This window comes from Sciurus vulgaris (assembly GCF_902686455.1).
Source record: "Sciurus vulgaris genome assembly, chromosome: 11".
Classification (NCBI taxonomy): Eukaryota; Metazoa; Chordata; class Mammalia; order Rodentia; family Sciuridae; genus Sciurus; species Sciurus vulgaris.
Window position 1 is genome coordinate 114,091,620 of NC_136472.1, and position 23,356 is coordinate 114,114,975.

Below are 23,356 nucleotides of genomic sequence, written 5' to 3' on the forward strand. Positions count from 1 at the left end.
CTCCCACCTTCGGCTGTAGCCAATCCGTGTAAAGCGCGGGAGGTTTAAACCCTACAGCCGGAGACCAGAACCGGAAGACAAAAAGGGTAGTATCTGAATCCACCTGGATGACCTCTGATTTTTTTTTTTTGGTAGACAGACACAATACCTTTATTTTTATGTGGTACTGAGGATCGAACCGAGTGCCTCACACATGCCAGGCAAATGCTCTTACCACTGAACCACAATCCTAGCTCTGGCCTATGATTTTTAAAGGAAAGGAGTCAACTTTACAAACTATCACTACCTCCCCATCTAGGTCTGTTCACTCCTCACTCCCTCCTCTTATCTGGCAAAAAGAATGTAAAAGGAAAGAAATAAGACCTCTTGAAAGTTCCATCCTATGCAAGAACACAGATACGGTGTCCCTCCATGTCACCTGAAATGTCAGTTCCAATATTTATTCAACATGTTCTGTTTGGGCTCAGTTCTGTTTACTGCTTGCCAAAAAGTGTCAGAGAGATGGGCATCATCTTGGAAGAAGTACCCCCACCAACTCTCCCTATCTTTCCTAATCTACTCATAGAAGAAATATACCTACAAGGAACAAGAAAAAAAAATCAACTCTTTATTGTCACCAGTGAGAACATCTGCCCCCACCTTACTAATCAGAACACTTAATTTAAAGTCAAATGTCATCGTAGTGGCCCTTCCTCAGTAGCCCATAGACTTCACCCACAAGGAACTGGACACTGACCAATATTCTATGTGGAAGCCCAGCATATTCCTTGAGTCAGGACTCTGAATGTTGAATTATAGGTATCTGAATAAAGCTGCTGCATCCCACCTTAGGAGACTGCAAAGATCAGATGAAAAGGGAAAGTGGCAAGATGAAGAAAGTCATAGGCAAAGTTCAATTAATATCACTGGAGGGCAAGAAAGGCCCAGAATGTCACTAATAACCTGTGAAGGGAAATGCAACAAGAAAAGCTGGAGTATAGTGAAGAGTGGGAGAGTCCTGGGCCTAGAGGAAGTCTTGGACATGAGGTTGGCCCAGATTAGGACCCTGGAGTCCACGCTACAGTAAAGATCAATCTTCAGGGAACTCAGACATCATAGAAGAGTCGGACCAGCTGGTATCGAATGGAAAATGTGACAGCACTGCCCAGGATCTGCAAGGAGAAATGGACTGGAATAAGAACTAGGGAGAATAGGAGACAAAGAGGTGTAAACCCCATCCCCAACCTCACCTGCAGCAGTAGCAGGAGCAACGTGAGGTTTCTCTCATGTATGGGCCCAAAGATTTTAAGTAGCAAGTTGATGAGGGTCATGTTGTTACACTCGGTAAAGTCACCATCCTCACTCTCACTCTGGCGCACCGTCACCAGCCTAAGGCTCTCTGCTACCTGGAGGGACCAGAGGTGAAGAGAAGTTCAGCTTCCCATGTTTCAGGAGTGGGGATCTACTTAATGCTGCCAACCTCCCCTTGGATCTGATGTAGGCCTAGGATCCCCATTTCCTGAGTTCAGAATGGTGGCCTGGGGCCTTACCTCCTTGTTACCTTGTTACCTTTAAAATAAAGGTGCCCAAGAAAGAAAGGCTCTTGGTCTTGAACTTGGAATAGCTCATCTCCAGTTTGCCTGTTTTGGTATTGAGTCTGCAGGGGGGAAGACAGATTCATGTGACTGAGCCTCTAGTCAAAGAACTCTCTCCTGCCAGTGGTTAATTGCTAGGAAAAGCACTAAATGTGGAATCAAACAACTTAAGATCTATTTCTGGCTCTGCTGTGTGAACAGAACTGCAATGAGCATTAAATGACATGATATAAGTAAATGTGCTTTATAAATTGTAAAGGCCACCTACATGGAAAGAGTTAGCTCTGCTCTGGGGTACATCTACAGAGTAAATGTATAGGCTGGCTTTAGATATCCCAAATGAAAGGCAATGATGCCCCAAAGTGGCTACCTGGGTATACGATGGCGAGGGCAGGGGATGATATGCAGGAGCTGAGGCAGTGAGTAGAGGAAGTTGAACACCTGTGGCATGAAGAAGAGTAGCATGGTCTTGCTGAAGTGTCCCAAGATGCCCACCACGGCAAAGGTCATGCCAGCAAAGTAACAGAAGGTATCTCCCACAAACACTCGTGATGGGTACCTGTGTGAGAGAGAGCATCTGAGCCAGTGGCAAGAGACATTACCAATCCTCTCTCCCACATCACACACTCTGGGCACTGAGCTCATCCTGACCCTATGAACCCATCTATTCCTGAGGGCTCCACAGCATACACCCCCAACTACTGTTCAGCAAAGAACAATTTCAGAATACTACCAGGCTCGGTTGTAGAGTACTTGACTGGCATGTGCCAAAGTCATGGGTTTCCTAGCACCACAAGGGAAAAAGTGACAGAATGATACCACCAGAAGACCCAGAAAATACTCAGTAAAGGTATGCATAGATTTAACCTCTCCATTAAGAGCTGGGTTGTTATCAAGACCATCTTTGCCAGGTATTCAGATAGTTGTCTCTCTTATCCACCAGGCTACTTACCAGTTATGATAGAATAATCCTAAGGTGGTGAAAAAAAAGGGTATCATGAAGTAGAGGGAAAATACATGATCATCTCTATAATCACCTTTGGAAGCAAAGAAAAAGGAAAAGTTAATACCCATACTCCCTGTGTGCCCTCATCCTATTTTTGTCTGTATTCAAGTTCTGTTCCCAGCTATATTATCCACCTTACCCAAGTCACTTTTAAGAATCCACTACCCGTCTTTTATGTTCCTTAGGCAATTTCAAATATTCCACCATTTTTATAAAGCCTTCAAAAACTGGTTAATGTCTTAAATTTGGTTTAGCCATTCTGACCTTGGTTGAATACCAGCTTTACTTCCTAGCTATGTGACCTTCCCTGTCACATATGTTGACTTTCCTCATCTGTAAAATAGGACTAACGATAATACCTGTTACACTGAGTAGTTTCAAGATTTAAATGACATTTTTAAAAAGTATTTAACATTAATAAGCACTTGTTGATGTCCATTTGTCAAAGACCATCAGAAAAACACTGATAGTCAAAGTTGGGTTTACTGACTTATACAAAGGGTGACTATGGAGAGTACACACTATGGGGAACCCTAGAATGTTTCTGGTAGGGTATTAGGAGGGACTTTTTATAGGATTCATTTTGGACATTCTGGGGAGGTGGAAGGAAAGAGAGTTGTCCTTTGGCCTGAATGCTGTCAGAAAGCAGGATTAATTCTATGATTAAGCATATATGTATGTGTGTGTGTGTGTGTGTGTGTGTGTGTGTGTGTGTGTGTGTGTGTGTGTGTATTTTTTTTTTTTTTTCAATTTAAGCAGCAGGAGGAGCCATTGTTACTGGTAAGAAGCCATGCTGAGAGGTTCTCGGTCATTTTTGTGGGTTTCTCAGTGTACTCATGGTTTTGTCTGTGCTCAGACATGATTGTGAGGGAAGAGTGGTTTTTGCTGTGTTCCTTCATGGTCAGAGAGTGATCCTGATGCTGGGGTCTGTGAAATTATTTCTGTACAATAGAAGAAGATATGGCCTTGCTATTTGTGCCACTCCACAGAGCTGCTATTTTTCTTTCTCAAATCCAATAACTCTCAATTGTTATTTGCAAAGTAAATAGCTTTCCTTACCTTTTATAATTACTCACATATTGTTTTTTTTCCTCTTGAACTCCCCTAAGCCCATACATAAGACAACCCCCTAAACACTCAGACTTCTCTCTCTCTCCCTATCCCCAATCCCACCTACCTTCCAGCTCCACCAGGTTGAAGACAATAATGGAAGCAGAGATAACTAGAGACTGGCCAGCCTCTAGGCCATTAATCCCTGCTAGGATATTGATGGCATTGGTACAGAACACTGCAAGCAGCCCCATGTAGACATAGTAAAGGATCCCTGGGGGGAGACATGGTATGAAAAGAAATTAATGCCACCTAGGGAGGGAGGATTTAAGGATATTCTTTTGAGAAAAGTAGTGAGACACAGCACAGGATTAAAAGCCACCAAAAGGGATCTGAGTAAACACAGGGGCAGAACAGGAACACTTAGAGAATATGGAGCACTAGGAAGTGTGCTGTATTGGATATCTCACATGGGGGAGGGCGTGAAGTAGATGCCATAGGGGCAGTATTGTTAGTGCTACTCACCTAAGTCCAGATGCAGGCCAAGAATTGGTCGTAAGGGCTTGGGTACCACAATGGTTGTGTTGCCAAAGTTGGTGAAATAGACCATGAGTAGAGGTAGCGAGGCAGCTGTGGGCAGCAGCAGCTTATGGCGCCAGCGCAGATTGAGTACATCATCAGCAAAGCCCAAGAAAATCATGCAGCAGATGGCAAGAAGGGCACCTATCAGGGCCACAAACTGGGGGAGGCTCAGGCACGTTATAATTTAATACTACTCTCATTCCTCTTTCCAAGAATTCCCGTTTTTTCAGTTCGTTACTCAGCCCCCTTCCCCAAGTCCAAATAACCCCAACTCTTTCACCTCCCAGGTTCCAGCCAAAGACCCCCACTAACTCACTTACTTCATGATGGGGAAATGCCTTACATTGCTCCTCCACAAAGCAATTCAGGAAAGGGAAAGGGATGAAGCAGAAGAGGATGATAAGGAAAACTGCACCACTGATCACTCCCTGGGACTCTGGGCTGTGGTCCAGCAGCAAGGGTTCGGGAAGGGGGAAGAAAAGAGGGCGTGGTCACTCACTAGTGCAGACGTTACGGAAACCCATAAAAGTCTTCCCAGTTCTTTGGCGGGGTGGGGATGAAGAAGGCACCGATGCTGGAGTTCCGGATCCACCCAAGGGTCTCCCATCCATCCTTTCCCGATGCTAACCAGTTTTTTCCATCACTTCCCAGAGTCCCGGGGCTCCTGGGTTAGCTCTCGGTCGCGCGCATAGTCAAGCACCTCAAGTCCTCGCCCCTGCCTGCCCACCCCTGACCCCTGCCCGGGACACCGTGTGCCGCCGCTCACATCTGCTGCCGAGTGGTTTTGTTGAGGTCTTGGCCACAAAGGCGCGCGGCGATAAAGTGGCCATGGAAGGCTGGGATGATGGTAAGTGTAGCCACAAATCCCAACAACGAGCCGATCAAATTCACCAGCAGCGGCATGGGCAAGTCCGGAAAGGCCCACATGTTAACCCGCTAGGGGCTCCGCTCCGCCGCCTACTCAGCTAACTGGCAAGCTGGGCAGCAGCCCTGAGACCTCAGCATAAGGAGTGGCCGCTCCCCACGAGCAGGGTCTTCTCAGACCGGCCGGAGGAAAACTCAACAACTCTAATTTGACCCGCCCTCGGGATCCCCAGAAGGCTCTATAAAGCAACCTCGGCTCTGCTCTGCTCCAACAGCATACACAGTTTCCGCCCGGATCTTGAATGCAAAAGAACTATCAACTCCGAAGGAAGCGGCGCCATTTTTAATACGGGCACTAGCGAGGGAACAGAAGTGTTAACTTAAACTACACTTGTTCGAGAGTAGAGTCATGACAAGAATAGTGGAAAAACAATTAAAGAAAGACAAGCAAGAGCGGATAGTCTCCTAACATAATATTAAAGATGTACACCCCAGAGCGGAAATGCCTCCTGCCCGGTTCCAAGATGAACGCCTCATTGTACCACGTGCTCGACACTACTCACACTCTCTCCACGTCAGTTTTAGCTCGGTCGCCCCCGCAGGTCACGTTTAAAGGGCCAGTACCCGGCGCTTAATCTGGGATGCCTTGGAGCCAGGAAGGTGGCTACTGGAAGCCAGGGGTAAGCAGGAAGGACGAGGGTGTGGAACCTCACCTACTACTTGTAGGAAACCTGTTGTCAGCGTAGTCGGAAGTCAAGGTAAACACAATTTCCATAAACGCAGCTGCAATTTAGAAGGATGATGTAAGTTCTAAAGCGTAGACTTTTGAAAAGCCCCTCCCACTCTGTACTTTTCCCTCAACATCCCACCCACCTTCTGCCCCCACTGTAACAGTTCGTTGCCTGGCAACCCAGGGCGGCACCTCATCACTGAAGGAAATGGAGTGACTTTAGGTCTTGAATTTAACTCGGGACTTGTACTTACTCTTGGATCACTACATTGTGCCAAGCTTCCAGAACAAGCAGACAGAAGATCAGACATGGGAAAGAGCTAAGGAGGCAGGAGAACCAGACCCACACCTAGCTTCTTGTGAGCCTGCCCATCTCCCTCCTAGTCAGGCTTCTTTCTCTATATCGCTGTGCTTTTGTTTGACACCTGTTCCCCTGCAATTAACAGTTTACCTACATTTTCATTCCCTTACACACCCCACAAGCAAATTGCTTACATTCTTCAGAGAAGAAATCACCACCTGGGAGTTAAGGAGATGACTAAAATAGTCTGGCACTTTGTCCATCCTTTCCAATATGGCATACTTTAGTTGTTAGGATAGGATTGGCTCTTTTTAGGCCAAGATAGTCTTTCCTTTCCCTCCATATCAGATATAAACTGCCCCTTCTACTTGAAGGGTAACTATAATTAACAACAAAAAATGTATAAAATACATAAATACGTACACACATAAGCCCTCTAATTTACTGGATAGTATTCCATCAAACTTTGTTTTTCTGTGTTTCTGTCTGTGTGTGCAAGCAAATTCTCTGGAGGCAAGTGTTTTCCTTTTCACAGGGTGTCCCCATGGGGCTAAGGACGCAAGGATATGTGTGTGCAAGGCATCATCACGTGAGTCTGCATCTGGAAGATGAATAGATGGTAATCGGTGCTTATGGAGGGTGCAACAAGTTGTGACCAGAGAAAGTGAGAGGGCCTTGAAGAAGAGTATTTCTCAAAAGATTTCAGTAAGTGGTAAGAGTGGAAAATCCTTTCTTTCAAAAGAGGAGAGTGAAAGTGAGATGCCGGGAGCAGGTGGAAAGGAGGAGCTTGCAGGATCCCCAGAGAAGGTAGCACTCAGTTATCTTGTTGATCAGGAGCAGACTGAGACTCCCTGCAGTCTGAGATACAGTCTATATCTATTTATTATTATTATTATTATTAGAAGGCCAATCCCCATAAATTTTCCTTCCTTCCTGGCTTAAGCCCTAAAATTTCCTTACTCTTTCTTCTCCAGAGATCATCAGCCTATTCATCCCTTTGAATAAGTAAGAGAACTTATTCAAAGATAAGGCATTAGGGATTCATCATCCACATATACATATTACTATCAGAAAATGGTTACCTAGATATTTGTCATATAATTTGAATAATTTTGTTCCCATAATAGTAAATGCCCAATTAATTATCAGACTAATCAGAGAGAGAGAAACAAACATGTGATTCACTTGAAAATTTGGGTCTTTTCTAGTAAAAGTTCAAAGCAGTAGCCTGAATATTGAAAAACATTCATTAGGACTCACAAATCATCTGAGTTGTTCCTAGTCTTGGGGTTGAGCAGGCAATGTCTATGATATACATTTCCTTCTGAGCAGCCCTGAGCACCTCCAAATAAGTCAAGCCAAGCCAATCCACTTCTTTCTTTCTTTCTTTCTTTCTTTCTTTCTTTCTTTCTTTTTTGGTATGAGGGATTGAACTCAGAGGCTTTACCATTGAGCAACCCCCCTAGTCCTTTTTATTCTGTTTTATTGTTACTGGGGATTGAACCAAGGGCTCAACCACTGAGCCACATTCTCAGCTCTTTTTTATATTTTATTTTGAGATAGGATCTCACTAAGTTGCTGAGGCTGGCTTCAAACTTTCCATCCTCCTGTCTCAGCCTCCAGAGCTGCTGGGATTATAGGCATGTACCACCATGCCCAGCCCCTTTTATTTATTGAGACAGGGTCCTACTAAGTTGCTGGGGCTGACCTTGAACTTGTGATCCTCCTACCTCAGCTTCCCAAGTCACTGGGATTACAGATGTTCCCCACTGTGCCCACTCCAGTCCAGATTATTTCCAGACTAAGCCTGTCCTGAAAATATTTCACAGTACTCAAAAAGACCATGAGACTGCTCTTGATAGTCCAGGACTGTGACACTTGCAGGACCCTAATTGTAGCTCTGTCTAGGCAGCTGAATTGCTCCTTTTCCCCACCAACAATCTGGGAATTGAATGCAGAAGTATTCTAACACTGACCTATATCCCTAGCCCTTCTTATTTTTTTATTTTGAGACAGAGTCTCAAAAAGTTGCCCAGACTCATCTTGAACTTGTGATCCTCCTGCCTTAGCCTTAAGAGGCATGATTACAGGCATGTGCCACTGTATTTGGCACCGAGTCTTTTTCCTTGTCTTTTTACTTCTCCCCTAGCAGAAGTCCTTAGCTGAAAGCAAGCCCTAAGATCTCCCATTCCACTCCAAAGATGGAAACAGTACAGAAATTCTTAGTGTTCACACATATATTAGAATTTTTTCTGTTACACTTCTTCAAATTACAAGCAATTTGCAAATCCATACTTATGTGCATAGGAAACTCTTAAGTAAAATAGGGAGCACAAAGTGGTATAAATGCTGTTGCTTCCCCTTAGGAGAACTTTGGCATATTTAAAGTACCTTGATTGAATATGAGGGAAGAGAGATGAGTAAGACATGGTCCTCACTCTTAGGCAATTTCCTGATGAACAGAAAAAACAAACATGTAAACAACCAATTAGAATATAAAGCAAAATGAAATGAGGTGGAAGGAAGATTGGAGGCCTAACTAAGAAGATTCATGTAAGACTGAATTCTGAGGCAGATCTGGCAGCCTAGGACCAAGCACTTAGTGGAGGAGTTGAGGAAATAAATCCAGGAACTCAGAGAACTGAGATCCTTGGGAGATCCAAAAGTTCCTAAGGAAAGATTCTTGGTAGAAGAAGCCCTGCATGCGGAGGTTTCCTGCAAAATCTTTTCCTCTAACCCTGGCTGCTCTGCCCATCCATCACTTCCTCTTGGGTTCTGGCTCTGAACTTCTCCTCCCTTGATTTCACATCTTCTGCTCCCCTGATATTAGAAATGGAGACTCTAGGAATCCCCATTGTTTTTGGAGTTTGGTGATATTGTGTGAGTAGGGCCATAGCAAGGTTACCTCATCACCCATCTCTCCCCATCACTTCTTACAGTGAAATTTAAGGATATCTCAGGCTACCCCTCTGCCTTCTCTGGCTCACATGACCCTGCTGCTGACCTGCCAGGTCCTTCCTAGCCTTGCAACCCATGCTTCAGAAGGCATTGTTGACTCTTTTGCACTCATTCCTTAGACAACCAAATGAATTTGGAAAATGTTTAACACCTCCCCTTCTACCTCTCTCTGGAAGGCACTATGTGCCAGAGACCTTCCCATGTGTGTGAAGGGGCTCTTGGGGCATAGAAATGTCTTTGAATTCTTCTGTATGGTTTTCCTTCCCCATCCCCAGAAAGCAAAAATGAGCCCCAAACCTATAAGGATGGAATACACTCCCTGAATCTAGAAAAAAGGTAGATCCTGAGACCAGAAATTGGGCAATATACCTATAACACCATTTTGGGGAAAACTTGTTGGGATAGCACATATTTGGGTTTGGATTTTTTTTTTTTTTTTTTTTTTTTTTTTTTTTTTTTTTTTTGAGGCCGGGGATTGTTTTTGAAGCTCTCACCACTGTGTTGTCCTTGAACTCCTACTTGATCTCCAACTCCTGGGTTGAAATGCTGCGCCCACCTCAGCCTCCTGAGTAGCTAGGACTGTAAGTCCGCACTACGGGATGGGTGGGATATCCCCCACATATTTGGATGGCGCGGTCAACTGGCCAAATCTATTGATAGTCCAGTGCTACATTGCCAGCTCCCTTCTCATTACCACCCTCTCTGCATGTGCTCCATAGGCAGGAGCTGTTACTATGGAAATATATTATTTTTAAGAACAGATGCATCCTAGGGCTCGGGAAATATCTCCAGAACAAACCCACACGAGTGAGGAGGTTAAATGGAGGTGTTCCTGGGTCCAAGCCCCAAGGGGAAGGGAGTTGATGGGTGATGGAGGGAATTCAAGGTTCCATGTTCTATTCTCAACCTTTACCAGGTTCAGGTTCCGCTTTCTGTCATATCAGCAGGACACCCTGCCAGGCACTTCTGTCTGAGAAGGATGCCCTGCGCCTCTTACCCCGGGCCTAGCTTCAACCACGGAATGGGAATCTAGAAGCGGCAAAGCCTGGGGGTGTTGGGAGAAGGGGGTATTGATTTCCACAGGGGTCACCGCCTTCTTAAACCCACAGGCGCCCAACCTGAAGAAATCTAAGATGCGTTTGGGAAGACGGAGGCGGCGTCTCAGATAAGTGAAGTTACTCTTGCCTTGAGCTGGGGTGAAGGGGTGCATCCCGACTGCAGGATGGGGCGGGGCAGTCAAAGAACCCGCCTATTTTTCAAGTCAGGAACCCTGTTTGCTCGCTGCTCATCCTCCGCCCTACTCTAGCTCGGAGCGCCAGGCTGGCCGGGCCCCTCCCCGCGCGGGATGCGTCTCCTTTAAGGGCGGGTGGGGGCGGGGCGCCGGCGGTGTTGTCAGTGTCAGCTCTGCGCACGCAGACCTCCCGGAGCTGGTGCCGGTCCGCGAGCTCCATCGTCTCCGCAGATCAGTCCCCGCCCGGGTCCGGCGGGGCCCGCGCGGTAGGAGGAGTCGGGCGCTGGCCCGCTACTAGTCCAAGTCGGACCGCTGGACCAAGCGACGAGGAACCCGGGCCTCAGAGAGAGAGCTCCTGCGTCGCGACCCCTAAGGACCTCTTCTCGATCTCTGGCACCCACTAGTCCCAGGCACTCTGCTCAGGAGAGCCCCCGAGCCCGCGCGCCCAGCCCCGGGGGAGCTCGCCCCCGCCCCGAGGCCCGCCCGGGCCATGCTCCCCCGGGGCAGCGGCTGAGCCCAAGCCCGGACCGGGACCCGAGCCCGCGCAGAGCATGGCTCTGGGCTGGGGGCAGCAGGACGTGGGCTGGGCGGCCCTGCTTTTCCTCTTCGCTGCCTCGCTGCTCACGGTATTTGGCTGGCTACTGCAATATGCCCGGGGTTTGTGGCTGGCGCGGGCCCGGAGGGGCCGGGGCCCGGGAACCGCCTTAGCCACGGAGCCCGGGGGTTCCCTGCGTGAGCTGGGCGTGTGGCGCTCGCTGCTGCGGCTGCGGGCGACTCGAGCCGGCGCCCCTGAGGAACCAGGAGTCCGGGGCCTCCTGGCGTCGCTGTTTGCCTTCAAGTCTTTCCGGGAGAACTGGCAGCGGGCTTGGGTGCGAGCGCTGAATGAGCAGGCCTGCAGGGACGGGGTGAGTTGGACGAAACCCCTATGAGGTCTCTTTAGCTTTCCCTTCCAGTAGAGGGACTGCTTATACTAGGAGGGCGAGATGGGGGTCGGGGATCAGCTGGGGAACCCATGACTTCTCTTCCCTCCCAGATCAAATGGTGCAGGTGAGGCTGGGGGTTGTAGAAATCCAGTTATGTCCCAAATCTATTTTTGTGGACTAGGTACTCTCTGGCTTCAAACCCAGGCACAAGTTACTGTTCTCATAGCAACGCTAATCCCTGTGCCTGAGGGCACTTCCGCCTAGCCTGAGTGCTGGTTGGGCAAGGGGAGACAGGTGCACCTGCAGAGGGAATTTGCCTGGTTCTCATACCACCACACCCAGTTAACATTTCATGCCCCAAATCCTTGATGTGGCCAGGCACATCCCCCAGGGAACACGAATTACCCCCATGCTCATCAGTAATTTCACTGCTACAAACATCTCCTTTTCCTCCATGCTAGTCTGCATTGTATTTGTTGGGGGGCGGGGGGGGGGGGGGGGGGGGGGGGGGGATATGCAGGCAAAGAGCAGATTGGAAACCCTGTCCTTTCCAGTAAATGAACTTGGAGTTGCTCCTTGAGGGTCAGGCACTAACCAGCCCAGCCTACTTCCTCCTATTGCACCATGAGCATCTGGCCTCCCAGGAAGTGGGGCAGGAAGCATGATCATGAGACCAAGGTTAGGTGGAAGGCAGAGGTCTCCCTCTTCTGGGCCCTTTCCCATCCTGGCCCAGCAACCTCTCCTTACCTTCACAGTCTATCAGTGACTTACTCAGAGGGTTCTCCATTTCCAGACACAAGTCTAGAGGTTTTACCCTACTAGCTCCCTAAATACCTGGAAACAGAAGTGGCCACAAGTTGCTTTGTTTCCTCTTCCCAATTGGTCAGCTGAAAGCCAGATGACACCTATCAGTTTATACCTTGAACCCGCCCCTCTTCACGCACCTTGTCCCTAGGTCAGAAGCAACTCCCTGGGACAGCTGACTCAGCTGGACATTGGCCTCCCTTGCAGGGGGTGGGGAGATTGAGGTTTCAAGCATCCATTTTCCTGTCTCCCTTGGCCTGGTCTTTGAAGATGGGAGCTATCAGAGCAAAAAAGTTGGCTTTCCCTGGTTTGCCAGGCATGTGAGCCCTGCGGATTTGTTTCTTCCATCTCAAGATTCAAGAAAGAGTTGCCACCCGTTCTGTGCCTTCCCATCCAGTTCTTCACAACTGTGGATGAATTAGGGAATGACTCTTTCAAGACCTAAGCCAAGGAGCTTTCTGCTCACCAATACCATCCTGTTGTCTGCTTTGAGGAATTAGCCAGGACCCTGGACGCTTGAGCCCTCTGAACTTGCTTCTTTTCCCAGTACTTCTGGTGAAGTTTCCCAAAGCCATGCTGAGCTGTTCTTCATCTTGGAGAGTCTAGATAGAGTCATACCCTTGAGCTTTCTTATTGAAGGTCTGGCCTCATTTCTCCAGCTCTTATCTTATAATAAGTGACCCTACTGTTTTCACCCTTAACTCAGTTCTGTCCCTCTCTGCCCAGCTTTTATATAATATAGTTGATAATGAATACCTTATTTTTTCCCCCTGTGTACACTTTTCTTTGGATCTGTGGTGGGGGGGAGGAGGGAGGCTCCTGGTATTCCAGGAGGGATCCAGAATCTTCAGCTTAAGACTATCTAGTCTCAGGAGTGGTCTAGCTATGCAGTTCTCACCAGCCTCTAGAAGATGCAAACCCCTGGAGAGGTAGGTCTTGAGGGAAAATACCTCTTGTCCTAAAGCCCTGAGCCAAGGAGAGGCCAGAAGCCAGCCTGCAGCTGAAGAGTCCGCAGTGCCAGGGCCCAGCCAGCAACTAAGCAGGCCAGCCATGTGGGGGGTAGCTCCAGAGAACTGATCCTGTGCCTGCATTACTTCCTCAGAGCTCTATCCAAATTGCCTTTGAGGAGGTGCCCCAACTCTCACCCAGAACCAGCATTAGTCATGTGACCTGCGTAGACCAATCAGAGCGCACCATGGTAAGGGATGGGCAGTGCCCTCTTTGGGGCCTGAGCCGGGCTGATCCCAAGGGTTCCCTTTAGTCTTGAGGGTTCTTAACCTGGAGAGTCTGTGAATGCCTTAGCACTCTAAGGATTGATCTGAGCATTCCACTAAAGTTATGGGCAAAATGTTGTGTGTATATATCTGTATTTGTCTGGGGAAAGGAATCTGGCTTTTGTCTGATTCATTTAGGTGCGTAGGGTTCCAAAAAGGTGAAGCCCCAAAGAAAAGGGGAGGGCTCTGCTGAACCATCACAGGGCAGGGTACAGCAGGGTGAGCACACTGCTTCCATGTCTGACCCTGCCTCACCGGTCCTCAGGTGCTGCGCTGCCAGCTCTTTGCTGAGGAGGTGCGGTTCCCAGTCTCTGTGACCCAGCAGTCTCCGGCTGCTGTCTCCATGGAGACCTACCACGTCACTCTGACACTGCCACCAACACAGGTGGATAGAAATGTGGGCAACTGAGTTGGGTAGGATGGGCAGTTCAGTTGGCCCAGCATTTTCTGTTTGGTTCCTCTCTGGGGTGGAATTTATGAAGGGAGGGTCCTAGAGAATTGGGAGTGGGGCAAGTCAACCCAATCCTTTTGACTCTGTTCCCAGTTGGAAGTCAACCTTGAGGAAATCCCTGGTGAAGGGCTGCTAGTGTCCTGGGCCTTCACTGATCGCCCAGAACTCAGTCTGACGGTGCTTCCCAAGCTGCAGGCCAGGGAGGTAAGTAGGCTGGCAGAGAAGAGGCAGTATAGGGAGGCAGGCAAAGCAGGAGCTCCACCTTTTCATTCTCCTTTCTGCAGAGAGGTGAGGAGCAACTAGAGCTCTCAACAATTGAGGAACTGATCAAGGATGCCATAGTCAGCACCCAGCCAGCCATGATGGTCAACCTCAGGGCTTGTTCTGCCCCAGGAGGCCTCGTGAGTAGAAACCCAAAAGCAAAAGGATTCCATGCACCCTATCCCCAGGACACTGTATCAGGATTATTACTCTTTCTACCTCCTTTTAGGTACCCAGTGAGAAGCCACCCATGATGCCCCAGGCCCAGCCGTCCATCAACAGACCTACCCGGTTATTCTTACGGCAGCTTCGAGCATCTCATCTGGGAAGTGAACTAAGAGGTGAGAGGTAGAAGCAGTTGGGGGACTGCCAAGGCCACAGTCACAGGTACTCCCTTGCCATTCTTCCATAGCTTCCCATCTTTGATCTGAGCGTCTTCTAACTTCTCATTACTCACAGGCAATGAGGAACTGTGCTGTGTAGCTGAGCTTGACAACCCCATGCAACAAAAGTGGACCAAGCCTATGAGGGCTGGTCCTGAGGTGGAATGGACAGATGACTTGGCTCTGTAAGGAATGACCCTGGCCCGAACCCCTGCTCCCATAGACTGAGGATGAAACCCTTCCAGCCTAGCCCTAGCATGAATCAGCTCTGCTTTCAGTAGACTTTGGTGTGAGCCTCGATCATATGCCAGGCCCTGGCCTAGGTCCTGGGATAAAGACATGACCAAGATACAGCCCCAACCCCTGGGTTAATCACAGAGGTATGCAGAGAAGATAGTACAAGCATGCCAATGATGTTTACACACATGCCATGGAAGTGTTTAGGTGGGGGTACTAATTCTTACAGTGGAATAAGGATCAGAGTAAGCTTCATGGAGGAGGTGGCATGGAACAACAGAATGTGAAAGTATTCTTGGCAGAGGGAACAGCTTGAGCAAAAGGAAGAGGGTGGTTTGAGACTGTGAGTGACCAGCTAGACAGGGTAGAGTGGGGTTGGGGCATTTGAATGCCTGGCTGAGGAAAGCTTTCTCCACTCAGATTCTGCCCTGTTCTCTTGGAAAGAGGGAGGAATTTAAGGTCAGGATAATCTGATTAGAGCACCAGTACCCTTTCTAATTTATGTATATTTCTCTCTGCCTCTGGCCTGTGATGGACCAAAGAGTGGGTTCAGTGTACTAATCTTTCCTTTCCTGGGTGTATCTCCTCTTGGTCCACAGGGATCTGGGCCCCCAGAGCCGGGAGCTGACCCTCAAAGTGCTAAGGAGTGGCAGCTGTGGAGACAGTGAGTGTGGGGCAGAAGGGGCACCTCTGGGTGGGTGCTGAGTGGGGCCTGGTCATGGGTCCAGCTCACAGTGCCACCCCTGTCCCCAGCTGAGCTCCTGGGCCAGGCCACACTGCCTGTGGGCTCCCCCTCCAGACCACTGTCTCGAAAACAGGTGTGCCCACTCACCCCAGGGCCAGGGAAAGCCCTGGGCCCAGCAGCCACCATGGCAGCAGAGGTGAGAAGCTGATCCCTGGGGGGGAATGGGTGGACACAGGGGCTGGGCAGTCTCTGAGGCCCTGACCCCTTGCCCTCCCACCCCTTGGCAGCTGCAGTATGAGGAAGGCTCCCCTGGGAACCTGGGCACACCCACTCCCTCCACTCCACGCCCCAGCATCACACCTACCAAGAAGATTGAGCTGGATCGGACCATCATGCCTGATGGCACCATTGTCACCACTGTTACCACTGTCCAGTCCCGGCCCCGTGTAGATGGCAAATTAGGTAAAGAGGAGGAGCCTGGGAGCCCAGCTCTAACCAGAGGCAATATACTATAAACCTGTGGCAGAACAGGGAAAGGGGGAACCTGTTTCTTGGCATTCTGCTCCCATCCTGCCACTTCTTCCTCATGATCTCTCAAACTTTTCCTTACATCCCTCCATTTCTCTAGCTACTCCTCTCACTCTCAATCTTTCTGAATCTACCAGCCCTCATATAGAACTCTTGCTTTTCTACCTGCTCACATTCCCTTCTGTCTTTTCATGGGTCTCTTTCCTCTGACTCTGGCCTCAACTGACAAGTTGTCCTTTGCTCCATTTTCAACCTTCCAACACCCTGGGGTCTTCCAACACACCCAGTAGCCTCTGTGGCATTTCTCTCCCAGTGGACCTCCATCATACTTCTTTCATCTACAGGAGTCCCATGGCAGTTCCCCTACTCACATGGACCCCTGTACCTCCTCTGTACACTCTCCATATTTTTATGATAACCCCTCATACCCTTAAATGGGCCCCATGGCACTTTCCCACACTTTGGTTCCTGTGGTATCTTTTTGTCCCCATGACATCTTCTTAATCACCCTTGTGATTAATCATTCCTTAATCATCCTTGCCTCTGAGTCGACCAAAGTTGCATCTTGACAAAGATAGTAGGGGGGCCACTCCAAAGCACCTCTCAGCTCACTGACACTCCCCTACCCACCAGACTCCCCCTCCCGCTCCCCGTCCAAGGTGGAGGTGACTGAGAAGACGACAACTGTACTGAGTGAGAGCAGCGGCCCCAGCAATGCCTCCCACAGCAGTAGCCGTGAGTGGGGAGTGGGCATGTGTGACTGTTGGGCACTGGTGCCCTATAGTCAAAAACCACTTTGGGTGGGCAGGAGGAGTTTCAGCCCAAGAAGATGCCAGGGAGAAGTCAGAATATCTATTCTCTGGGCCCCCAGCAGGGGAGAGCCACCTTTCCAATGGCTTGGACCCAGTAGCAGAGACAGCAATTCGCCAGCTGACTGAGCCCAGTGGGCGGGCAGCCAAGAAGACACCCACCAAGCGCAGCACTCTCATCATCTCTGGGGTTTCCAAGGTAACAGAGCTCTGGGGAAAGGAGCTGGGATAGGGAAAAAGCCCTAACGGGTCACTTCTGCACATTAAAACTCATCCCTTCTGCCAGGTGCCCATTGCTCAGGACGAGTTGGCACTATCCCTGGGCTACGCAGCCTCCCTGGAAGCCTCAATGCAGGATGATGCAGGCACCAGTGGAGGTCCCTCTTCACCTCCCTCTGACCCACCAGCCACATCCCCAGGACCCCTAGATGCCCTCTCTAGTCCCACGAGTGTCCAGGAAGCAGATGAGACAACTCGTTCAGACATTTCTGAGAGGCCATCGGTGGATGATGTTGAGTCAGAAACAGGGTCTACTGGTGCCCTGGAGACCCGCAGCCTCAAGGATCACAAAGGTGGGAAGATATTGGAAGGACATTCCCTGCTTTTATACCCAGTATTGTGACCTGGGTCCTACTAGACAGTTAGGGACATGAGAGTCTCAGCTGACTTGACTTCTTCCTTCCCTAAGTGCAGCTAAGCTAGAGAAGGGAAATTGGTGCTTCTGTTCCTGGCCTGGATCTGACAGGCTTAGGTGACAGGAAGGGATGCCAAATGATTTCCCTTTACCCCCATTTTTCTTTCTTCCTAGGTCTGAAGGCCTGTGTGCCTTCCTTTTTTTCTAAAAAAATTTCATCCCCTGTGCACTGAACCTACCCATCCCCCATAAGTATGAGACATTCTACCCTGGCCAACCTTAGGATTGTACCTCTGGTGGTAACACAGGCTGTGGACAGCTCTGGTAGACCTAACGTTAATGGATGAAGGACTTACCCTGAAACATCTGTTGACTAATGAGCTTATAAACCATGAATCTATTTATGATTTAAGCCTGTATCACTTTTTGGGATCATGAGATTCCTAAGTTCAAAGCCTGCTCTATAAGCACCTTCTTCATCCTCTTCGTCCTGAATTTACCTCATTGATGTTTCCAGATGCGCCACGTCCTATGCACACCCTGGAATGCTGTAAATAAGTTAGTGTCAACCTACGTTTGGGGAACACCATCTACATGGCCTTTGTCTCTCCATAGGAAAGAGGCCCAATTCCAGGCTGTCCTCTCAGAGCAGCTGACCTGTGACATTCCTCTTTGGGCCAGAGTCAGAGGGGCACATGGAACCCTATGAGTTCACCATTTCTTCCTCAAGATGGATAAAGCACATTCTACTTTCCTAAGAAATTCTGACTTTAGGCCAGGGGACTGGTCCTGTTCCTCATCTTCTGTCCCTCCATCCTTGGTTCTTTCTCTGTCCCTCACCTCACCCCACTCCATGCTATTCTCTCTGCCTCAGCTACACATTCTTTTCCCACAGTGAGTTTCCTGCGCAGTGGCACTAAGCTCATCTTCCGCCGGAGGCCTCGACAGAAGGAAGCTGGTCTGAGCCAATCACACGATGACCTCTCCAACACGACAGCCACACCCAGTGTCCGAAAGAAGGCTGGCAGCTTTTCTCGCCGCCTTATCAAGCGTTTTTCCTTCAAATCCAAACCCAAGGCCAATGGCAACCCCAGCCCCCAGCTCTGAGGGCCCTCCTTACCTCCTGAGCTCGGAGAGGGCAAGAGTTCTCTCAGCCCATTCCCCACATCCCTTTCTGTACCCCTTCCTGGATTCCCAGTGCCAGGGCCAGGAAAGGCCTTGGGTTCCAGGAAGCCCTGTCTAGCCTGGGCTTTGGGGCCAGTTGGAAGGGTACTTGCAATGGGAAGCATTCAAGAGGTGGGCATCCATTGCTGTGGACATAGAAGAAAGTTCATGGCTGGGAGTAAGAGATGGGCTCTGTCCTGGCATGTGTGGACATTCCTCAGAAGCCTTGGCCTCCTGCTGACACTGGCCCCCAAGAGGAGTCCCAGGGTGCTCAGTTCCTCAGCAGATCCTCCCTTATTTATTCTCTTTTCTATTTATATATGTGGTCTAGGACCCTCAGCAAACAGATGACAGAAGGCATCTCTCCCAGGTGACCCTTCTTTTCTGTACCAGGAGAGTAGGTAATTCCCAGGAAGGGTTCCCACACCTCCCTCAGGTCCCTACTCAGACCAGCACCAGTGTCTGCCTCTGAGGACATTGGCAGCTCATAGGAAGCCGGGCCAGTGCCCAGGATGGGGGGCAGGTACTCCCCACCTCCCTGCCTCCCCTGCTGCTCCTCATCCCTCCCTCCCCCTTTATTACCATTTTTGTACTTGATGCTTTCTCCCTGAGCAGTGACTCAGTTTGAAGGAGGGAGCCAGGAGCTTGGTGGGAAGCCTTCCCCAGAGAGATGGTTTGAGGGGCTTTAAAGACTGTGTGATGATGGAGCAAGAGCAGGGCTGCACCTCTGTATGTTGGGGGATGATGATGTCCATTGCTGTGTGATGGCTTGGAATTTAATTTATTAAATTAAAGTTAAATTGGAGTTTATAAATTGGGCAATTGTTTGTCCTTTTAAAAGCTAATAGTGAAGCCATGGATTGATACCATGGATTGGGAGGATGAGAGATAGGGATCCAGTTAGTGAGATGGGACAGATGTTCCTGCAGGGGAAAAGGTACATGTAGAGAGAAGATAGAAGAGGCAAGAGGCTCGGAAGGGTGACGTTGCAGCAAAAACATCAATCAGCTAGTCCATCCTCTCTTCTTCAGCAGGCTGCTCCCTCCAGGACAAAGTACAATTTAGAGCGTGAACTCTACAATGAGACTACCTGGATTTGAGTCCCAGCTCCACTAGTTTACCCATGTGACTTTGGGCAAGTTATAAAATCTCTGGGTGCCTCATTTTAAAGTTTTCGTCTCTGTAAAATGGGGACTGTGATAATAGCAGCTACCATTCAGTTATGGGTGAGATGGAAATGAGTAAAGTGCTTAGAAGTTGGTTGCACATCGCCATTGCTGAGTAAGCATTAATTATTGCCTCAGAAGAAACCCAGGAGGGGGAAGTCTTTCAAGTGGTTCATCATAATAAAAACCCTTTTATTCCTAATTGTGCGCAAGTTTTAAGGAGCTATAGATATTAGCAAATTCTGTCCCTGGTTTCTGTCTTCTGGGATCTTACACAGACCTTAAACCAGGTAAGCTGCTACAGAATGCTGGGTAGAGCTCTGGACCAAGAGGCAGGAAAACTGAGTCTGCCAGGAACACACTGAGTGACCTTGAACAGGCTACTTCTCCTTTCTGGACCTCAGCTTCCTCATCTCTAACATAAAGGTGATCTGAATAATCACTCAGGTTACTTTTAGCCTTGACATTCTATGACTTGCACCACAGAGGGTTCAGGCTATGTGCCTTTGGGTAGACAGCATGGCATTGTTAATATTCCCCATGCTCCTGTCTATTCTAGTCACAGAATATGGGATATTTAGAAACAGCAAATATTTGGATATTTGGTTAATTTTTATGTAGTAAAAGGTTCAAATCTAGGTCATGAAAACTCAAGAGATTTTTCAAGCTGTTTCCCCTGACCTGATAAATGTGACTTATGGTAGTTACAGAGGAGCAGTTTGTTTACCAGTAAGACAGACAGGCAAACACAATGAACTTGTAATTTCATGGGAAATTTTCGTTGATGGAGGGCAGATTTCCACCGGACCTAGGATTGAATAGATGGTAACTAGAAATTGTACTCAGCTTGTAGTGCTGAGCTGCCCAGAGATCAATGCAATCACATATTGTTATAGTGAAGATAATCCTGATCTCATTTCAAATATAGGCATTTAAAAAATTAATGCAGGGCTGAGATGGAGCTCAATGGAGTACTTGCCTAGCACCACAAAAAAAAAAAAAAAAGGAACAAATGAAATAAGAAACAATTTCATCAACTTTATCCATTTCACACTTTCAAAAGAGATCCACAGCTTTTATTGAGAATGAATTACGCTTTAATTTTTTTGGTAAGAGCTTTTAAAGAACAAATCTCAGGATATGTCTGGATTATCCAGCCAAAATTGTGACTTGCTTTCAACAGAAGCAGATTGAGATCGAAGTAAACTATGCTAGACAGCAAGACACTGCCTTAAAATTGTAGAAACACAGAGATGGAGCCCAGAGCAATACTGAAACTTCTGCTCTGAAATCTATGTTGAAGTTCACACAGCTCTATAACTGAACTTTTTCTTTCATGAAAATGCTAAAATAAAGATAATAGCCATTTTCAGTGATGAAAATGGAATTAAAATGAACTTGGCATTTCATGAAGTACTATTATAACTATATTTCTGAATGAATAACAGTATTTTGTTATTTTGAATTATATTTTAAAAAAAATTTTAATTGTCAATGAACCTTTATTTTTTATATGTGATACTGAGAACTGAACCCAGTGCCTCACACATTCACAGGCAAGCACTGGAACATTGAGTTACAACCCCAGCCCCTAATTTTGAATTATATTTTTAATCCTATTTTTAAATAGGAATCAAGCACCAGGTGCAGTGGCACTTGCCTGTAATCTTAGAAATTCAGAAGGCTGAGGCAGTAGGATCACAAGTTTGAAATCAGCCTTGACAGCTTAGCATGACCCTGTCTTAAAATAAAATTAAAAACAACAACAACAAAAACAGGACTGGGGATGTAGCTCAGTGTTAAAGTGCCCCTGGGTTCAACTCCCAATACCACAACTGGGTGGAGAAAAAGCCACACACTCTTGCATTGTTTTTGTTGTTGTTGTTGTTTGATACTGGGGATTGAACTCAGGGTCACTCAACCACTTAGCCACATCCCCAGCCCTTTTTCTTTTTTTGTATTTTATTTAGAGACAAGGTCTCACTGAGTTGCTTAGGGCCTGGATAAATTGCTTGCTGAGGCTGGCTTTGAACTTGAGGTCTTCCTGCCTCAGCCTCCCAAGCAATGGGATCACACATGTGCACCACCGCACCTGGCTTCACTCTTACATTGTTAAAAACAAAACACATGCACAAACAGTAATTTTTTTTTTCTTTCAGTCCTGGGGAACAAACCCAGGACTTCCCATACACTAGGCAAGCATTCCACCACTGAGCTACACCCCCAATCATGATCTATTTTTAATGCATCTCTAAACTTATTTATATTGAACATTTAATGTGTTTTCTGATTGTATACATTAGGTTTATTTGGAGGTTAGAAGATATAGAAAACTATAAGGCAATAAAATATTAATCTAAATGAATGTTACTAAGGTACATGATTTGACATCTTGAATTGAGTAAATTACTAATTTTCAGTCACTGGACTAAGTGATTGGGTTATAAATGTGAAGAAACAGATACAATCCCTGACCCCCATCGCTGACTAGACTTACTAGGATGCAGCCAAGTAAACAAGCAAACAATATAACGTGATGGAGCTGTACTGGGAAATACTGGAAAGGATTGTCAAGGAAAACTTTTGGGTTTTAAAAGAAGTAGCTTCACTGAGACCAGAATGAGTAGTAATCAAAAAAATAAATGTGAGACGGAGAAAGGAAAGATTATTTCAGGGAGCAGAAATAGCAGGTACAAAGCAGGAGAAGTAATAGGCGACTAGATGTGGAGAAACTTAAAAAAAATAAAATAAAAAAAAAAATTAGGGCTCTGGAGCAAGCAATGAGGTGAAGGATATGATTTCAAAGGCTTCGTTTGGTTTAGGGGCTTTGCCCTGAAGGCAACAGAAAGGCTTTGACTTGTTTAAAGGAGCGTGGTGACTTCATCTGATCCGTTTTTTTGTAAAGATCATAGTGAGTACGTGCTCCGTGGAGGATGCTTTGAAGCGAAACAAGAGTGCACGAGAAATCTGGGCTGGACGTCGTTCATGGACTTAGGATGGAGGCTGCAAAGATAAACGGGGGTGTATGTAAGAGATCCTGAGTTTAAGAACATTAAATCCGCAGAACTTGGCAATGTGAAGGGTAAAGGGAAAATAAGGAGGACTACAAGGTTTCTGACCCGAAAAAGTGGATGGATGGCATTGTCGCTTACTGAGCCTGCAGACAAGCGAAGCCGAGATTTGGGGGAAAGAGAAGCGGGCACAAAAATAACAATATTTAAGACATGGGGCCATCAGTTTGTGCCGAGTGGGTGGCAGCGCTGGGCAGCTAGCCTACCGCACCTCCTTAGTGCTGCCCACGCGGCCAGCTAACTAAAGCAATAAACCAGAGGGAGACCCCACAGGGCGCCAAGCTCCAGCTACGCGCATGCCCATTGGTCCCGAGCGCCGAGTCTGCGCAATAGGGGAAATTCAGGCCCCGAGGCTCCCCCGCGCCCCAACCCCCGACCCCACAGCTTGCTCACAGCCTGGACCCCGCAGCTCTGACCGACGCTATCCTCACCCGCATCCGGTAGCCCCCTACTCCCGCCGCGACGGCGAGCACCACCCACCGTTTCCGCCCCTTCCGTGTTTTGGTGCGCACGGGTTCCGTCAGGGGCAGCGACTATTGGCTGCCAGTTTGTCCGAGAGCGGTGATTGGCTGCCGCTGGCCGTCGCTCAAGCGCCTTCCCGGTAGATGGTGTGAGGTGGAGCATTGGAGAGCCCTGGAGCCGACGCTGGGTAAGTTTCGGCTCGGTTCTC

At 48.0% G+C, this 23,356-nt stretch overlaps 2 protein-coding genes and 1 long non-coding RNA gene across 16 annotated transcripts; 1 reads left to right on the forward strand and 2 right to left on the reverse strand.

Annotated features, from left to right (window-relative positions):
• Nucleotides 1–593: 593 nt before the first annotated feature.
• DPAGT1 (dolichyl-phosphate N-acetylglucosaminephosphotransferase 1) lies at nt 594–13,088 on the reverse strand. Of its 8 annotated transcripts, none has more exons than XM_079102092.1 (11): nt 12,054–13,088; nt 8,499–8,559; nt 5,790–5,859; nt 4,533–4,653; nt 4,156–4,369; nt 3,758–3,904; nt 2,527–2,611; nt 1,945–2,133; nt 1,549–1,636; nt 1,230–1,385; nt 594–1,151 (listed from the first exon to the last, which is right to left on the reverse strand). In XM_079102092.1, exons 3-11 carry the CDS (start codon nt 5,849–5,851, stop codon nt 1,086–1,088), a joined length of 1,128 nt encoding a protein of 375 aa, XP_078958218.1. In that variant the 5' UTR covers nt 5,852–5,859; nt 8,499–8,559; nt 12,054–13,088; the 3' UTR covers nt 594–1,085. The 8 variants fall into 8 exon arrangements, with proteins under 8 accessions (XP_078958218.1, XP_078958217.1, XP_078958219.1 ...); XM_079102091.1 differs by having other exon boundaries at nt 11,967–13,088; XM_079102093.1 differs by lacking the exons at nt 8,499–8,559; nt 12,054–13,088 and having other exon boundaries at nt 5,790–5,871.
• On the forward strand, nt 5,697–19,256 carry C2CD2L (C2CD2 like). Of its 7 annotated transcripts, none has more exons than XM_079102080.1 (17): nt 5,722–5,834; nt 6,643–6,819; nt 9,533–9,646; nt 10,175–11,201; nt 13,126–13,221; nt 13,563–13,682; nt 13,842–13,952; nt 14,033–14,149; nt 14,239–14,350; nt 14,469–14,577; nt 15,229–15,293; nt 15,383–15,510; nt 15,602–15,776; nt 16,476–16,577; nt 16,714–16,850; nt 16,938–17,223; nt 18,181–19,256. In XM_079102080.1, the coding sequence occupies exons 4-17, from the start codon at nt 10,848–10,850 to the stop codon at nt 18,390–18,392; spliced, it is 2,124 nt and encodes a 707-aa protein (XP_078958206.1). In that variant the 5' UTR covers nt 5,722–5,834; nt 6,643–6,819; nt 9,533–9,646; nt 10,175–10,847; the 3' UTR covers nt 18,393–19,256. The 7 variants fall into 7 exon arrangements, with proteins under 7 accessions (XP_078958209.1, XP_078958206.1, XP_078958207.1 ...); XM_079102081.1 differs by having other exon boundaries at nt 6,643–6,812; XM_079102082.1 differs by lacking the exon at nt 9,533–9,646.
• On the reverse strand, nt 18,355–23,324 carry LOC306638771. The gene is made up of 2 exons (XR_013757553.1): nt 23,118–23,324; nt 18,355–22,618 (listed from the first exon to the last, which is right to left on the reverse strand). It is a non-coding gene; the product is annotated as an uncharacterized lncRNA (long non-coding RNA).
• Between the last annotated feature and the right edge of the window lie 32 nt (nt 23,325–23,356).

Coding starts and splice junctions, on each gene's coding strand:
- DPAGT1 (XM_079102090.1), bottom strand. CDS start 5,139: ATGTGGGCCTTTCCGGACTTGCCCATGCCGCTGCTGGTGAATTTGATC. Junction 4,654..4,978: donor AAAACCACTCGGCAGCAGAT/GTGAGCGGCGGC, acceptor GCTGGACCACAG/CCCAGAGTCCCAGGGAGTGA. Junction 1,637..1,944: donor CCTCGCCATCGTATACCCAG/GTAGCCACTTTG, acceptor TCCCCCCTGCAG/ACTCAATACCAAAACAGGCA.
- C2CD2L (XM_079102083.1), top strand. CDS start 10,848: ATGGCTCTGGGCTGGGGGCAGCAGGACGTGGGCTGGGCGGCCCTGCTT. Junction 14,578..15,228: donor TGGACAGATGACTTGGCTCT/GTAAGGAATGAC, acceptor CTTGGTCCACAG/GGATCTGGGCCCCCAGAGCC. Junction 15,777..16,475: donor CCGTGTAGATGGCAAATTAG/GTAAAGAGGAGG, acceptor CCTACCCACCAG/ACTCCCCCTCCCGCTCCCCG.